Genomic DNA, 18,856 nt, shown 5'->3' on the forward strand with positions numbered 1-18,856 from the left:
ATGTTTTGTATATTTTATTATTTTCTATATAAAAATATAAATTGCATCAAGTTATTGATATTATATTTTGCATAAATGTAAGTACAAAATTATCATTTTATTCAGAACAAAATAGTTCTGTATGAACTTTTTACACAATTATTATTAAATAAAAAGAAATGAAATTAATATTAACTTAAATATATTTATATGTAAATTTTGATACGAATACAGCACTTTTTAAAGCAAATATGTATTAGATTTTAGTAGTCTAGTCAGTAGGAAGCAATACCGGCCGCGCACAACTGACAACGACTTTAATATTCAAATTTTCCGCCATTTTTTACCCAACAAAAACAATCAAACTTCGCTCAAAAAATCTTTTGATAAGTAAAAAAAAATAGCTGTTAAGTTAGCATAATCATGCGAGATCTTATTCTGGTATTATTCTCGAAAAGACATTCCGAAAACTGTTTTAGAGGAATTCAAAGGGAATTGAAAAATCAATTTTGGTATTCTTACGTATTTTCATCCATGTCTTTTTTAGAATGATAAATATTCAAAAATGCATAAGATGTACATCATTTATATGTATTAATTTATCATTAAATAAGTTTATTTCACTAAAATACCATTGAATTTTGCAAGCAGTAAAAGTATTTGCAAAAGTGACATGATATGAAATTATTATTTGGCAATATATTGTCCAATTAATACATATAAGTACTTTGTAAAATAATTATTTACCATCAGTTAGTGTGATATTGAAAAAATATAGTAAAATAATCTAATTGTGCAAAATCAATGAAAATATGCAATACACTCCATTTATAATTGAAACAGACTGTTTTTGTATTTGCAATAAATTAAATATTTTGTACTTAATATATGATTTTTTAAAGATCATATATGATGGTAAATAATTAATGTTTATAAATTACAAAATTGTCAAAAAATGTATACATTGTGCGTATCAGCATATTGAATAAAACATTATGTAAAATATAATGTTGAATCTATTTTATTTAAAGATAATAATTTTTATTATAAGATAATTACAAAATTTTGAAAATTTAATAGGTATTACAATTAATAGAACTATTTTATTTAATCTCTATTTTATCCATTAAAAAAATATCTGTACCAGTCATTTCAGCATGTTCTCTAGCTTCTTCAGGTGTCATTTTTTCATTTTCACTAGGATTTAATGATTCACCATTTGAATCTAATTTACCCTGAATAAAATCTTTTCTTATTTTATCAGCATACACTATATTAAATAAATCTTTAGCTGTAAATTCACGCTTAGTAAAATCTGTAACTCTATAAGAAACATATGGTTTTAAATGAAAATCTTTTAAGGAAGGAACAATAAGTTCTGGTATCATTTCTGGTACATTAACCCATTTGTTTTTCACCCACATTCCTGTTAACTTTACACCTCTTCCTGAAAATATTTATTAATTATTAACACAAAATATAATTATCCATTATGGTTATTAAAAATATGTAAGAGAAATGTTATCATATATTTTAAATAAAGATATACGTACTGTCAATAGGAATATCATAGTGTGGATTTTTAGCTCGTTCTTCCTTAAACATACGACTACCTCTTTTATTGTATAATTGAATCATACGAAAATTCCGTTTACCACAACATGTTGATGATATTGAAATTTGTCGAATTATAACAGTAAATGTAGATGCCATTTTATAATAATTATTATATAATAATTATTTGAATTATATACGAAATTCTTATAAGAATTTGAAAGGTGAATTTATATTTCTTAAATCAATGAAATTATTTTAAGAGGTTATGTTTTGTATTGATTATTTGATATTTATATATTTCTTATTCAATTAAACTTATTTATGTCACAATAATATTATAAGAAGCAATAAATTGTTCATTTATTTATAAATATTGAAGAAAGAATAAGAAAAAGAAATTAAAAATATCATATACTTTTTTTATAAATATTACATTTGTTACAAAGTATATATAATCAATTATATTATTATTTTGAAAATAGTTTTATTTAAATTTAATGAGAAAAAAATTTATAAATTCAATTATTATTATTTCAAATTTATTGTTTTTAAATCCACATCACATGTAACTATAGTTATGATATAAAAATTATTAACATTAAATCATAAATTATTTCACATTTTATTCAATCTGTAATTTATAATAATTTTATGTGATAAAAATATAAATAAAGTATATTGTAATCTAATTTAGAATCTTATTTAATGTATAATCATTATATCTGTAAAATGGCTTAATCATATTTTCTTATGTATAGTGAATCTAAAATCTTTGTCATCAATGGTTAGTTCTGTTCATATATTTTGAAATATATATCATACATTTTATAACCTAACTGCATAAATAAAAGGAGTGATAAGCATTCGATTTATATCTTATTTATTTTTAAATCGAATAACTATTTAGATTGTTATTAGTAGAATTAGAATAAAGTTTATTATATATTTCTTATATATATATTTCCTTCCACGGAATATAGAAATATCGTAAATAATTTTATTTATTTTACTATATAATATTTGATTTTTGAAATAAAATTTCTTTTTAAATAAATCATGTCAGCGAATGTGTCACATACAGAAAAAGAATTAGATTTAAGTAACGCAGGCAGAGGTGTATGGCTCGTGAAAGTACCTAAATATATAGCAAATAAATGGGAAAAAGCACCTGGCAATATAGAAGTTGGTAAATTAAAGATAACTAAGTATGTTTTTAAATGTAATTATCAAATCATATTTAATGTCATAATTTTATGAAAACAATACATTATATATATATATATTATTAGAAATCCTGGTCAAAAAGCAGAAGTATCTCTTAGATTATCTGAAGCTGTTTTAGCTTTAAAAGAACCTGGAGAGGAAGAAATTCCAAAACAACATAGATTAGATGTTACAACAGTAACAAAACAAATGTTAGGTGTATTTTCTCATGTTACCCGTAAGTTATTGTAAAAAATATTTAAACATAAGATATTTATTAAAATATATTTAATAAATTCATTTTTTCTAGCTTCAAGTAGTTCAGATTCTATAGTTCCTGAAACTGAAAAACTTTATATGGAAGGAAGAATTGTACAAAAATTAGAATGTCGTCCATATGGTAAAAATATTATTACAAAATATTGAAAACATTTTATTATAGAATATATGTACATAATTTACATTTATTTCTTTAGCTGATAATTGTTATATGAAATTAAAATTACAAAGCATTAAAAGGGCTTCTGTGCCACAAAGACAAGTTCAACAATTAGATAGAGTAGTCCAAAATTTCAAACCAGTTTCTGATCATAAGCATAATGTAAATATATTATAATATTATATTATTTAAATATTTAAAATATATTATATAAACATTTTTAATACTTTTATAGATTGAATATGCAGAAAAGAAAAAGGCAGAAGGTAAAAAGATGAGAGATGATAAAGATGCCGTATTGGATATGTTATTTGCTGCATTTGAAAAACATCAATATTATAACATAAGAGATCTTGTGAAAATTACAAGACAACCTATTGTAAATAATGTTTTATTTACAATTATATACATATATATTATATCAATTTTAATTATTATTTATTCATTCATTTTATTGTATATAGGTATATCTAAAGGAAATATTAAATGAAGTTTGTAATTATAATCTGAAAAATCCTCACAGAAACATGTGGGAGTTAAAACCAGAATATCGACATTATAAAGAAGAAGAAAAACTTGAAGATATACAAAAAAAAGTTGATGAGTCAGATGATGATTAAAATTAAAGGTATTTGTTTCATTAATTTTTATTTATATAAAGTGAAATTAAACAAATTTTATACTATTTCACTTTTGAGGCTGTGCAAAATTAATATTGTTTAATCAAATTTTTTAGATATACATTTATAGATTTATTGTGTTGTGTATATCAATATAGAAGAAATATTTTTAAGACTAAATAAAATGTTTCTTTATTTTTTTTAATAAATGGTCAAAAGTTGAATTATATACAATCTTCTTAATTATAAATATTACAATACTTTTTTTTATTATAATATAATTATAAGAAAAAATTGTAAATTTGTAAAGCATATATTTATACTTTATACAAAAAAAAAGCATTATATTATTTAAATACATAGTTACAAGATTTATAAATATTTCTAAAATTGTACATAAAAAATAACATATTGTATACATATATTAAAATATTGAAAAAATAATATAGTTCAATGTTAACATTTAATTTATAATAAATACAAACAAATATATTTTTTCATAAATATATATGCATATTTTAAATTGTACAATAGAACGAAGAACCTATTTCATAAAATATGTGTTTGTATATGTATATAATCTTTTTGTATATTTATATAATAAGCATAAGAAAATATTAGTTAACATAACTGACTAGAGTTGATTATATATGGTCTTCTGTTTTTGGAATGAATATTATTGTAAGTGACATAAATATAAAAATATATATTTCAAAATAAGAAATATTTAAGTACATAATTGCATAAATTCGTATATTTCTTTTTATTCAGAGAAGATGAAATAATTTTTTTAATTCATAAAAATAATTAATCAAAAGAGATATTATTTATATGTTAAAATGTTATAATACATAATATGGCAGGAATTGTAAAAGATAAATGCTTTCAAAACTGAAAGGAATGTTTCCCACTTATGCATTTATGATTTAATATTGAAAACATATATACTCAAACATCAATTCTATTAACTATTATGATATGATATTAATATAATTCTACTAATTGTGAAATATCTATGAAAATCATATATCTATTAAAAAGAATGATAATATAATATATAATAAACTCTCAGTTATTCATAACTATTGATAAAATTTTAAGATCAACAATTTTAGATTAAAATCTAAGCATTTCAAAAGTGCAATAATACCTTGTGCGTGCAAATCGTCTCATCACATTTTTTTTTAAGTATTCAGTTTTTAAACATTTACAAAAGCTTGAAACATCAACATAGGATGACATCCACATAAAACTTTAATTCCGATTTTATCATTTGCTGGAATAAATATAACAGAACCTCGATAAAGAATTTTTGATGGTGAGATTTCACCTTTTCCATTTATAATAATTAAAATGCTAGCTGTATTTCTGGGAATGATATTATATGAAGCTCTTCCAGGAGGAATCTAAAAAAATATTTTTTATACATTTAATAACTGGCTGATAATTTTTCATAAAGAAACTTACTGTAATTTTAGCAACAGCAAAATCTTTTACAGGAGGACGAAATACTTCTGTACATTCATCTTCACGAGAAGGTTGAAATTTTTTTGCAAAAATTGGTTCACAAATATAATTTAACATTTCAATTAATGTTGGTACATCTTTTAATTTAGGGGTCAATCCTGCACGTACTACATTATCAGAGCATGCCATGCATTCTATACAATCTGTAATTTTAATATGTTAAATTTTATATGTTAAAATATAATTATATTTCATATTGTATCATAAAGATGATAATATAAATTAATGTAAAATATAATATAAATTGCTGACCACCAGAAAGATATGCATGTGGTACATTTGGTCCAAGATATATAGCCTCTCCAGGCTGCATTATTATGAAATTAAAAAAATAAATACCAAAACATCCTACATCCCCTGGGAAATCTGAATATAGCCTTTCTAGTAAACTAGCATGTAAAGTTTGTCTTAATGATTCATCTAAAAACAATTATCTTTCTTATTAATGAAAAAATATTTATAAATATTTAATTATTGAAAATTAGATAATTACCCAAATTAGATAATCTGTCAAGTAGTTTTCTGAGTTGTAATGCTATTAATCCAGGATCACAAGTCATTAGACTATGAAAACATGTTTTCAAAGCTTTAGTATTGTCTGCATCATCTGTTGTCATAAATTTAAGTACTTTATCTACTCCTATTACAGCACGTAATTCTGGGAGAATTTTTAAAAACTCTTGTATCTCTCTAATTGGACGGAAACCACAAAGAGCTTCAAAAGGTGTTAATGCTATTGCAATTTCAGGTTTATGATTTGCATCTTTGTAAATAGTAGGATATTGTTGATGTAATTCCTTTGCTTTTTCCTGTGTTAAAATATATCAATATAATACTTTATATATAATATCTTATATTAGACAATTGTATTATATAAAAGCATTATATAATCATAATATACATTTATGTTTGTATATATATCATTAAAACATACCTTATTTGGGTGTGCTTGAATTGATAATGCTTTGTTCACAGATAAGACTTTAAAAAGAAATGGTAACTGATGACCAAATATTTTCTGAACATCATTTCCTAATACATGACTGTTTTGTTTTATATATTTTTCTAATAATATATTTAAATCTTTTATATATGAAGGACCATTGGGATGGGTACCCATCCATAGCTCTGCATATGGTTTTTTTTCATCCAATATAAAATCTGAATTAGCAGATTTCATTAATGTTGCTACAGTACTATCAATACCATATTTTCCCCAATCATATGTTTGTACTTTACATTTAAGTTCCATTATTTTAAAAATATTTCTGAAATAATAATAAACACTTTATAATAAAAATTAAAAACACTTTTATATATCTCTTATATATTATTGTATTAAAATTTTATATATAAAATATATTAAGATACACTTTAAAATAAAAATTTGCTTTTATTTTTAATTTAAATTTTTTAATAATATTTTTATACATATTTTCTATTAGAATATATAATATTATTATATTTTAAACGAAAGCATATGTTTATAATTCTTTGTAACATTACATTAAAAACTACAAGATGTAAATAATGTGAAGATATTAACTATTTGATCATTTGTACAAACTATAAGTATAATAAAAAAGTGACACGTAAATATGAATATTATCACTTTTTTTGATAAGTGTTGTCCAAATTTTATTCGCGAGCAAAACGAGTTTTCCCCACTCTACTTTCGTTGTCAAGGAAACCAAAATGCTAATCTTATTTTTCTTGTACGGGTCTTTTATTTCTATCTTTTTAAATTGAAAAATTTCAAATATAATTAATTTTTAAAATAATTAAAAGAAAAGAAAAAATTCATTATGCTTGAAACTAGTTCTATGAAATATGCTAAATAGCAAACATAACTCATAAATTGATTAAAAAATTAATCAAATATAATATAAACAAAACAAATATATATGAGAGCTACTTTCGTATTTTAAATATATATTATAAATATAAATTAGTGTAAAAGAAAATAAAGACATATAGAAGACTTTATCCATGATAATATTTGATAACTAAATACATGCAATATTTCACCCTTATTTATTATTATGTTTGTTATATAATTAAAACATTATTTAATGTATTAAAATGTATTAATAATTAAATTATTTTCTCATTATTTTCTTATTTATTTTATTATATTATATTTATTTTAATAATAAAATAAATTCAAAATTTTATGAATTATCATTGAATTTTACAAATAAAATTACAAAATTAAATTACAAATTTAATATATAATTAGATATAAAAAATTATAAAGATAATATATAAAGTTAAAATTATAAAGATTATAAAGATTATTTGATATACAAATTATTTTAATTTGCTTTAAAAAAATTTATAAATAATTAATTTAATATAATAAAATGAAAAAATATTAATTAAATTGATAACTGATAATTAAATTGATAAATAATACATGATTTATTAAGTTTTCTTAATAATTTTATAAATTTTATAAATCAATATTTATCTAATTATTAAATTTTTATAATTTTATCACTTTGATTTATATATCTATAATTTATACATTATTAAAATTGCAAAACATAAATAAGTAAAAATAATATATATAGCAAAAATATAGTAGAAACATATTCTATGTACTTTATATTTCATGTCAATCTTCAACTCGACTATGTAACGATATATTCAGTCTCTTTCACATCTATCGTGTTCTGTGACATCGCGTGTGCTAGAAAAAGTAAGTATTTTTTAAATATGTTTTAATAATTAATTATATAAACAAGTATTATTAAATATATTAAAATTTTTGTTCCAGTATTCATTTATTAAATAGTAAAAATGGTAGCTCAAAAAAAGCAGGTAAATACATTTTCAAATTTACACGTGCTATTCAATTTTCAAAGCATACGTTAAAATTATTCTTTATATTCATAAAATATGAGTACATTAAAATAATAATAATAATATATGGATACGAATTAAATTTATTATTATATTTCTAAGCCATTTTTCAAATAAATTTTTTTTTAAATATTTAAATAATTTTTTATAATAGAAGAATAATAGGAGTTAGAGGTTAATAGTTTATTAAGTATATCTTATTCGTTAACAGAAAAAATCTCAAGAAGGGATCAATTCCAGATTGGCCCTTGTTATGAAATCAGGAAAATATGTTCTGGGATATAAGCAGACATTAAAGTCCCTCCGGCAAGGAAAAGCAAAATTAGTCATCATTGCTAATAATGCTGCACCTTTAAGGTGAGACTGAGATGTAGTACTCCTTCAATTATAAATAATTACAAAGCAATATGAACAATATGAAATAATATTCTACATTGAATGTTGGCAAATATATTAAAAAAATTTTATATTTCATATTGATTTGTATACTCATAGTAGGAGTTCTACGGAGTAGTCTCACGTCTCTGTTTGTAAGTACAGAGACACTTCAAATTTATATTAAATTAAAAGCTATAAATGTTTGTTTTATTTGTTTAATAGGAAATCAGAGATAGAATATTATGCTATGTTGGCAAAAACTGGTGTGCATCATTATATTGGAAATAACATAGAATTAGGTACTGCATGTGGAAAATATTTCCGTGTATGTACTCTTTCTATTACAGACCCTGGAAATTCAGATATTATAAAATCTATGCCTACTGGTGAACAACCATAAATATTTTTTATTTAATAAAATTTTAATAAAAATATAGTCATTTTTTATGTCTTATTAATTTTTCCTACTTACATTTTTAATTTAAATTATAATTATAAATTAATATTAATAAAACTCAAATTAAAAATTTTTTAAGATTCATGATAAATATTATTTCTTTATGAAAATATAAATAGTATGCAAGTTTTAATTTTTTATTGATGATATTTTTCTTATATATTATGTATTATTTTCAATGAAATTATTTTTAATAAAATAATAAAACTCATAGATGAATTATTAAATAAATTTAATATTTAATAGTAATATTTTTTTAGTCCATACTTTATTCGCATAAAAAATTATTTATATTTATTTTTAATAAAATTGAAAATATTAGTATTTTTATAATATAAATAATCATGAAAATATAATAAATAATATATTATTATATAGGAAAATTATATAGAAATCCTATAATAATTATAAGTATTTCTAATTTTTCGATTGGTTTTCAATTGTTAATCAAATATGAAAACAATCTTTTGGACATAAATTTTGTAGACCAAACAAAGAGAATAATGGCAAAAAGACAAAGATAGATTAAGAATTGCCTAATCATGCTACTTTTAGAATATTGTAAATGAAACTAATATAAACAAAGAGAGTAAATAGTAAGAGTAGATATAGAATAAGAATTGACTCTCAACGTTATCTCTTGAATATTTTCTTTGAAAAAATATTTTTTCAAAGAATCAAATTTCTAAAAGTCTTTAAAAGATGGCGTTGATGTTCAATTCTTATTATTTAAGAAATGATGTTAACAAATTCTTTTATTTATTTTTTAGTCTTTTTTTAAATATTTGTTTTAGTTTAAAATTTGTTTTTTTAAACATTTGTTTTAAATTCTTCTATCATATTTCAGTATTAAATATTTTCTGAATTCTGTTTAAATATTTTTATATATTTATATAATAAATTAAGTATTAAATATTTTAATCTTTTTAAATTTGATTCTTTTGTTTTAAATATTCACTTCTATATTTTCTAGTTTATATTTTCTAGTTTTTCTAATTTAAATAATTTTTATTAAAAATTAATTTTAATTTAATTATATTTATAATCAACGAATCTTTGATTATACAAATATATTAAAATAGAATATATTATATTTCAATTTTCGTGCCATTAAAATGAATAGCAAACTACCCCATTATTCCAGCCAATCAGAAAATTGTTAAGATTTAACAATGGAATGAATCATTGAGCATCATTGTGTGTATAGAGTAAAAAATTAGATAAAAAATTAGATAAAAAATTAATAGAGTAAAAGTAAAAAATTTAATTATTATAGATATTTTATTTTTATTTTTTTTTTTTTGATCGGAATTTGATTTATTAAATATCCATTTTTTGAACATATAAAATTAGAAAGCAAGTACAGATAAGATAAAGATAATAAATAATGAAAAAAAAATAGAAATAGAATAAAAAAGGAAATTAGCATTTAGAATGCCAAATGAACCGAAACATATAAACATATAAGAAAAAGAAATAAAAAAGATATAGATAAGATAAAAATTAAATCTGAATACTATCTTTTGAAAACCAAAAATATTTTTTTAAAGAAATATTTTTCTAAAAATACTGAAAAGATGGCAATAATATTTATTCTAGTTCTTATTCTACCTTATCTTTGGAAAAAATCTCTTATGATTCAATCATTTTTAATTTATAATTCTTGACTTTTATGTTTATTTATTACTTATTTATTACAATGTAAAATTTTTATATTGCAATTCAGATTCAATTATGTCATTTTTTATATATATATTTTTTCTAATTCAGTTAATATTTATGCTAATTTTTTTTTATATTTTAATTTTTTTTAATTTTTAAATTAAATAATTTTTCTATACTGTGATTCTTTTTAGTTTATAAGAAATAATAGATAATTTTTATGTTATATTCTTCCTTTATATGTGGCAATTTTATTTGTTATTTGTTAGATTTAATTAATTGTTATGTTGAATTTCATTTTTATGCATGTTTTTCCTATCTAATTCAATTTAATATTTATGTTAAATTGTTTTTTTGATCTTTTAATTCTTTTAGATTTTTTCAATCTTGAAGTTAAATTTTTATTTTTATATTTCAAACTTTTTAAATTTATACTTATATTTATATTATATATTATAGATTATATTATTTTTATGTTACATTTCTTTTTGTATTTTTACATTTATTCATTATTTATATGTTATAATCTTAAATTTTTTTCTTATGTTGCAGCTTTGTTAGATTTAGTAAAAATATTATATTGTTTTTTTTTATGTATATTTTTTCTAATTCAATTTAACATTTGTATTATATATATTTTTAATGTTTTAATTTTTTTAAATTTCTTTTAACTTTGAGATTAAATTTTTCTATGTTTCAATCCTTTTTTATTTTATAGTAATTCATTTTTATATTATATTTTCTTCTTATATTTGTATATTTATTCATTATTTATATATTATAATATTCAATTTTCTTATATGTTGTAACTTTATTAAATTTAGTTGCTTTGTTTAAATGCTTTTCCTGATTTAAATAATATTTCAATTAAATTCTTTTTTTATATTTTAATTCTTTTAAATTTTTTAATTTTGAGGTTAAATTTTTCTTTTATATTTCAATTTTTTTTACTTCATAATAGTTAACTTCTTATTCTATATTCTTTCTTGTTTCATTTATTATTTATATATTACAATTAAATTTAAATTTTCAATTTTAAATTAAATTTTTTTCTTATATATTGCAGCTTTGTTAGATTTACTTACTTAAATGTTATTTTATTTCCTTTATATATTTATTTTTATAGTTCAATCAATATATATGCTAAATTCATTTTATATTCTTTAAATTTTTTAAATTTGTTTGACTTTTATATATTTTTCTTTTATATTTCAATTCCGTTGATCTTAATATAAAATATCTTATTTACATTTCAATTTTTTCTAATTTCTTTAAATTTCATGTTAAATAAATATGCTGTATTTTTTTCAGATTTAGTTAATTGTTGTATAAATATTCTTTTGTTTTTAGTTTTGTTTCTTTTAGTCCTTTCTTTTGTTGATTTTTATGTTGACATTGCTTTCTTTTATTTTTTTAATTTAATTTGTTAAATTTATTTATTTTTAAATTCAACTCTTGTGTTTCAGTTATATTAAATTCAGTTACTTTTATATTATGTTTCTTTTTTTATTTTGTCAATTTTGAATTTATTTCAATTTTTTGTTAAATTTTTTTTTGTCTTTTACTTTTATTTAAATTTAAATAATCTTTTTATTGAACTCCTTTTTTGTATTATTATCTTAGTTAAATTAATAATTTTACTAATAATAAACTTTTTATTTTTCCAATAAATATATATTTATAAGATTCCAATCTTACAAGCAACAAATTAACATATTTTATATTTATATTTATATTTGAATTTTTCGCGCGATTTTTTAATGAAAAAATAAATGTCAAGAGTCAGCCAATCAGAACGTCGCTTAATTCGTGGCGCGAGTCGAATCAGTGCGCATCACACTGCGCATCACATTGCGCATGGCGTCAGTCTATAGTTGAAAATTGTGTGGAGTGGACGTATCGTCGCAAATTCGGATTATTCCGTAAGTTATTTTACTCTTATTATTACGAGATTTATCAATTATTGCTAATTTTAGTTTTTAAATAATCCATTCAATGTCATGAAAACGAAATTAATTAGTTTTTCATGTTTTTTTGTATCTTTTCTTTCGATTGTTCATTTTACGTCTGTTGCGTCATTAACGTCTCGTATCGAAATATTTCGAAACAAAATTTGAAATGGTATATTGGTTTTTTAAAATATAATTTTAATTATGTAGGTTTATTTTACGTTCTTGATCTTTATTTTTTATTATATTTATGTCGTATATTAAAATGAAAGAAATTTTTTACAGTTCGTTCATTCGTCTATTCATTTCGCGAAATAGTATTATTCGAGTGTCGCATATTTTTTCGAATGTATATATATGTTATCATGTATATGATGTCTCACATGTATTTATTGTTTACTTTTTTTGGTCGAGGCTAGAAACATTCCTTATAATATAATTGTTATGATTGTATTTCCAAGAAATTGGATTCGTGTTCAAACATATTTTGGCTTGTCGAAATGTCGAGCGTATGCCCCTCTCCATATTGTTAATCGATGCGCGAAATCGAAGCGCAAAGTGACATTATTCGTCGTGACGATTAGACGTTTGAAATTTTCTCGAGACGTGTGTTCTGTTTAGTGCGTAATATTTTAATACTATTTTTCTTTTATCATTTGTGCGTTTTTATTTAATCAATAAATCTTTGCTCAATATTTTAAAAAACATTATTAGAATTGATAATTCTTTGACAATTAAAAATCATTTTGTGTTCATTTCTCATTCTTCGTATTATTGAAGTGTCGAATTTAATAAGATAGCTTATATCTTGTGAGTTTTTATTTTGTGATTTGATTATTGTGATACATTATTAACATAATCTAATTTCATACATTTTATTCAATTGATTTATTTAGAAGTTTTAATTTTTTTCTGTGCAGGTTTAATTGGTAGCGTTATGGCGGGAAATGGTAGGTCTCGAAGGCGGGAAAGAATCCAATATGGACGCCTTTCTTGATGTGGTAAAATTTTATATTTCGTATGTATAAATTTTTATTCTGTTTTATAGGATTATTAATGATTGTTGTTAAGCAATTCATAATAAAATTACGTTTTAGTTAAAAGAAAGTGAAAAAATTAGAAATTTATTATGATTTATCATTAAAAATTAAATTTTGATATCTGATAACAAACATTTTATTAAATTTCAGATATTCATAAGTAATTATTAATATTTTTATACATAATTCATAATTTAGTTAAAGTAGAAAAGCAATATTTTCAGAACAAATGTACGATAGAAAAAAGAAGAAAAATATCAAAAAGATATTGTTTCTTTTTTTATCCCTCTCCCACCCCACTAATTTAATGTTATTTTCAGAAAATATTTGTGACCGCGCGCAATGCGGTTAATAGAATCAGTGTTTGCTTCGTCATAGTATTTTTAATATTTTTTAGAGCACATTAGCTCTGATTAAATTTAATTAGAATAATCAAACGCGAAAGTAGAATCAGTGTTTGTTCGCCGATTATAATTTATACGGACGCGTTATTAGTTTCTTATTTTTATTTTTTTCTTTTTATAAATATTCGTTTTCGGTATAGAATAGAGTCAGTGCTCCTCTCAAGAGAATACGGCGATCATCCATCACGCGAAGAGGTAAGAGAAATCATTGGATTCTCATTTCTTTAGATTTTAATCTTTTATATTAGAATTTCATATTTTTATTATTATTAAAATTTATTAGAAACTTAATTTTTTGTATTAAACTATTTGTTTTATTAAAGCTTAAAGTTAAACATAGTTATATTTTTTACTATTCCAAGATTAAAAATAACGAATATTATATTTTTAAGAAAAAAATTACATAAAATATTTTATATTTTATTGCAGATGCTGATGAAAGTGTTTCTTGGACTTTAATCTTAAAAGAATATTTGTGACCACGCGCAATGTGGTTAAATAGAATCAGTGTTTGTTTCGAAACAATATTTTGAATATTTTTTAAAGTACAATTTTAGGTTTAATTAAATTTAATTATAATAATTATACGCGAAATTAGAATCAGTGCTTGTTCGCCGATTACAGAATATATACGAACGCGTTAATAGTTTCTTTTTTTTCTTTTTTTTTTTTTTTAATTTTGAATATTCGTTTTCGGTACAGGGTAGAATCAGTGCTTCTCTCAAGAAAATAAGGCGATCATCCATCACGCGAAGAGGTAATTATCTTTTTTTCTATTTAAATTTTTTATTCTTTTAAACAGAAATTAATCAGAATTTCAATACATATTATTATTACATATTGAAAATTTAATAGTTTCATATTTCAATTTCTTCGAATAACGAGAACCGTGTTTTAAATTGATGATGTTTTTGTCACAGATTTCTTCCATCTTCTCCTACCTGATGACAGCCTTCTTCTCGATGACTTCTAGAGCTACAACACAGTGAAGACGTTCGTCGCATCATATGGTGAGTCGCATGCTTTTTGGTTCCTCCGGTCATTCAATCATGTCGTAGGATAAAAGATCCGAATCGACACGGGTGACTGGTTGTATACGTAGAATTTTGCACGAGCACAATGACCGCGGATATTTTTTTTTATAATATCCGCGAGTAGTAACAATTATTTCTTTTGTGTTTTATTTATTAGTTCAGGCTAGGATCTTCTTACGCTTCGCGTTTTTGATTAATGATATTTAATAATTTTCTAATGTCAAAGTATATAATTGTATTATTGTATTAGTATAATACAATAATTAATTTGAATTTTTATAATTGAAAATTCTTCTTTTAAGAATTTTAAGTTATTTGATCATTAAGTTATTTGATTATATTATTGTGATATAATAATTTCATATATATATATATATTTACAACATCATCATAGACAATAAAGTTCAATTTTTTCGTATAAATATGAATTAAATTTTGTGTAAGAAGACATTTCGCGACAGGCAGATTTTAGAATCAGAGCAATAAATTTTGAATACTATTTTTGTGGCTTTGAAAATATGCTCTGATGAAGGAATCGCTTGAGGGTATTTCTATTAATATTTATGTTAAATTACAATGAATTCTAATTCTTTTTTAAATTCAATGTTGAGAATTATTATTAAAATATGTTCAAAATTTCAATAACTTGTTCAATTAATAAGATAAAATATAAAGTAGAGTCACAAATAATTTGAAATATATATTGAATATATTATATTGAAATATAATAAGAAATAATCAAATAAAAGTTAAATAATATTAGCCCGTTAGATACAAAATGGATATACTAATATATCTTTTTAGCTCAGGATTTTCAGGTTTAACCCTTTCCATGTTCATTGCCAGGAACTCACTCACGTGCCCAGGTGTTACTTGAGTGAGAGAGAGGCAATGGGTATGATGACCTAGTTCATAAGTTAATACAAATTTTTTAGCGACTGGCGATGCGATAGTGTATCGTGCACGACGTACTTTCCACATTATGTGTGTGTATGGTTAGGCTGTGGAATTGCGTCGTTTCAATTATTATTTCTTTCACTATTCAATCACAATTTACAATTATTTTTGCAATTACATTTGCAATTAAATATTGCGAATATATAATAAATAACAAGATTATTAATCTTTAGTCTCAAATTACAATAATGGTACAATTTTGATTCACAATAATGGTATCGTTTAGTCTAGTGACTAGTATTTTAATAGAAAATATTACATATTCATAAATATTCAGAATTAAAATGTAATAAATATAATAATATAAAATGTAATATAAAACGCGTTTTTGTCGCGTTTCACGCAATGGTCGCTAGCCATCGTCAGTCGATTTCAGGAAAATGGTACGTAAAGTTAGAGTGTGCGAGTAGTGTGCCAAGCCCGGGTGTCGGAGGCGTCCCGGGACGTTTTCCCTAGTGTAGGCTTTTGCGCCCGGGTGTTATGCGTGAGAATCGTGGAATGAGTGTGTTGGTATGCCTGTTTTGCCATTTTTTAAATATAGGGTTAGGTAGGATAGGTAGTATACTTCTGGTATGTCTGTTAATTATAAGTAGGTAGGGCCGGGCAGATTGTCACAGTCTCTGATCGGGTAGGCGCGTTTTCGCGTGACAATCTGTTTCAGGGAATAAAATTTGAGAAATCGAGGGTGAAGCTGAGACGAATGGAGGACAATGCCATTCATCTCTGGCTTTGCTCATCGATTTTTCGAATTTCGCGGTCGCGGCCGTGATTTGCTTTCGAAACGAACGTTGCGCTCGAGATTCTGTGCATGTACGGAGAATGATCATTGCGGTCGTTGGTCGTCCATGTGCACTTAGCTTCCGCGATTTAGTCCTTTTTTTTTTCTTTTTTTCTTTGATTTCCGATTAGTGAATCTCGAGCCTAGATTTAAGTTTCAGCGGGCATTGCGCCCGAAGGAGGAAGACCGAAGAGGCCCGACAAACTGTCACGAAGAGGGCTGCAACGAATGGCTTCTCATCTTTTGGATCTTGTCTGGATTCAAAGAATGGGAAGTCATTGTTACTACTTTGTCATTGTGCTCGTTTTAGTAATATTTAGTAATATATGTTGTATCGTCTTGGCCAATTTGCATGCTGGCCCATCATTTATCCAGTCATCATGGGCAAATCGCGGTTTTGCATTAGTGTTGCGATTGATTAATAACGGGTTGAATTAGAGTTGCGATAAAAAGATCGCGTTTCCTATAGCGTTGCGTTGAAAAGAATATCGCGGTTGTTTTTAATTACTTTCATAATGAATTAGTATATTTTTTATTGTTTTTTTTCTTAATATAAATTTGAATTTATTATATATTTATGATATCGATTTATGATATCGTGATATTTCAAATAGCATTTCAGATTTATAGAATAATAGTATTAAATTCATTTGAAGAATTGTTGCGTTGATAATAAATGATCGCGTTTTTTATAGTAGTGTTGCGTTGATGAATGATCGCGTTTTTTATAGTAGTGTTGCGTTGATAAATGATCGCGTTTTTTATAGTAGTGTTGCGTTCATTTGTCCAAATTGCCCATATTTCTTCCACTTGGATTGTGGGAGTACGTTCCAGCTCCTGAATCACCTATTACAGTCAAAAAGGCTGTACTAAGGGTGATTGTACGACGGCAGTCTCTGACTATGGCTGCAATCTTCCGCTATTAGTGTTGCGTTTATAATAAAATACGAGTGCATGAATTAGTTTATCAGAGTTCCGTATATGTTTTCGAGAATTTTATACATATATATATATATATATTTTTTTTTTTATTTTTTCTTTATTGATACAAAATTGCATTGGAAGTATAATAAAGCACTCTTCGCGTTTTCTTTTGAGATTTTAGTATATTAGTGTTGCGAAATAAAAACGAAATTCCACTCACGGTTTGTTCGGGTTCACATTGAGTGGATAATTATTTTGGTAACCCTTCTGGTTACCTTTTCGTCGTTTTTCTCTTTTCAGCGCCCCTTATTAAGAACATTATTAAGAACATTTGTTGTTGAAAATATTGTTAAAAAATGTATTTCTTTCTTATCAATAAATATATTTCATTTAAAAACATGAATTGCTTAATAACATTTTGATTTTTTTTCAATTAATATTTATTTTCTCTTTATATTATTTTTTAGTTACTAATCCAGTAATTGAGTTTGTTACAGGTATGAATTGAAGAAAATGAACAGGAATGAATAGATACGAAATAATGTGTGATCCTCATTTGCTAGAAAATAATTACCTTTGTTATTGAGCTTCGCTAATACTACTCTGTTGTATAGTTTGTTTCAGATATCCTCTTCAACGGAATGGATTACATCTTATCATCAGATAAATATTCTAATTTTTAAATTAGGTAGGGATTAGGTAGATTATAAAAAACATAGGATTTATAAACGGTGTTTTATTCTTCTTTTTATTAAAAAAGGCAGTCTCGCCTTTCCTCCATTTCGTTTTCCAAACCAATATTTCCTATTTTTCAAGGCAATATGATCATCCTGCCATCCTTAACTTCCTCGTTATAAGCATATACTTGATACTTGATAGCTACGTGACTTTGTTCATTAGCTATCGAGTATAGTTATATGATATATCCTGATTTGCATTTTCCTCTTGCCACATGTGGTTTATCTCGTATCAATTTTTTTGAAAATTGTATGTGTCAGTGTAAATGTAGATATGGTTATTAAGAGAATTTGTTAAATTTTCAATAAACAGAGTTGCAAACAAAATGTTTAATTTTTATATAGG

At 23.1% G+C, this 18,856-nt stretch overlaps 4 protein-coding genes across 8 annotated transcripts; 2 read left to right on the top strand and 2 right to left on the bottom strand.

Moving 5' to 3' along the window:
• Window positions 1-984: 984 nt before the first annotated feature.
• On the bottom strand, window positions 985-2,358 carry mRpL41 (mitochondrial ribosomal protein L41). Its single transcript, XM_003694211.4, has 2 exons — window positions 1,533-2,358; window positions 985-1,426 (listed from the first exon to the last, which is right to left on the bottom strand). Exons 1-2 carry the CDS (start codon window positions 1,690-1,692, stop codon window positions 1,083-1,085), a joined length of 504 nt encoding a protein of 167 aa, XP_003694259.1. The 5' UTR covers window positions 1,693-2,358; the 3' UTR covers window positions 985-1,082.
• Window positions 2,068-4,304, top strand: TfIIFbeta (transcription factor TFIIFbeta). Of its 2 annotated transcripts, XM_086915208.1 has the most exons (7): window positions 2,068-2,741; window positions 2,826-2,977; window positions 3,050-3,139; window positions 3,216-3,340; window positions 3,414-3,557; window positions 3,643-3,806; window positions 3,915-4,304. In XM_086915208.1, exons 1-6 carry the CDS (start codon window positions 2,593-2,595, stop codon window positions 3,796-3,798), a joined length of 816 nt encoding a protein of 271 aa, XP_086771334.1. In that variant the 5' UTR covers window positions 2,068-2,592; the 3' UTR covers window positions 3,799-3,806; window positions 3,915-4,304. The 2 variants fall into 2 exon arrangements, with proteins under 2 accessions (XP_086771334.1, XP_003694260.2); XM_003694212.4 differs by having other exon boundaries at window positions 3,643-4,304.
• Window positions 3,965-7,180, bottom strand: Mpi (mannose phosphate isomerase). 4 transcript variants are annotated; one of them, XM_086915196.1, is made up of 6 exons: window positions 6,938-7,180; window positions 6,260-6,593; window positions 5,819-6,134; window positions 5,578-5,745; window positions 5,266-5,468; window positions 3,965-5,204 (listed from the first exon to the last, which is right to left on the bottom strand). In XM_086915196.1, exons 2-6 carry the CDS (start codon window positions 6,575-6,577, stop codon window positions 4,998-5,000), a joined length of 1,212 nt encoding a protein of 403 aa, XP_086771322.1. In that variant the 5' UTR covers window positions 6,578-6,593; window positions 6,938-7,180; the 3' UTR covers window positions 3,965-4,997. The 4 variants fall into 4 exon arrangements, with proteins under 4 accessions (XP_086771322.1, XP_086771307.1, XP_086771315.1 ...); XM_086915181.1 differs by having other exon boundaries at window positions 6,832-7,031; XM_086915189.1 differs by having other exon boundaries at window positions 6,872-7,015.
• A 796-nt stretch (window positions 7,181-7,976) lies between these two features.
• Window positions 7,977-9,004, top strand: RpL30 (ribosomal protein L30). The gene is made up of 4 exons (XM_012487335.3): window positions 7,977-8,026; window positions 8,105-8,148; window positions 8,402-8,547; window positions 8,791-9,004. Exons 2-4 carry the CDS (start codon window positions 8,128-8,130, stop codon window positions 8,966-8,968), a joined length of 345 nt encoding a protein of 114 aa, XP_012342789.1. The 5' UTR covers window positions 7,977-8,026; window positions 8,105-8,127; the 3' UTR covers window positions 8,969-9,004.
• The last annotated feature ends 9,852 nt before the right edge of the window (window positions 9,005-18,856 follow it).

This window comes from Apis florea, unplaced genomic scaffold (assembly GCF_048593485.1).
Source record: "Apis florea isolate Af1SG1 unplaced genomic scaffold, ASM4859348v1 contig_20_pilon, whole genome shotgun sequence".
NCBI lineage: Eukaryota > Metazoa > Arthropoda > Insecta > Hymenoptera > Apidae > Apis > Apis florea.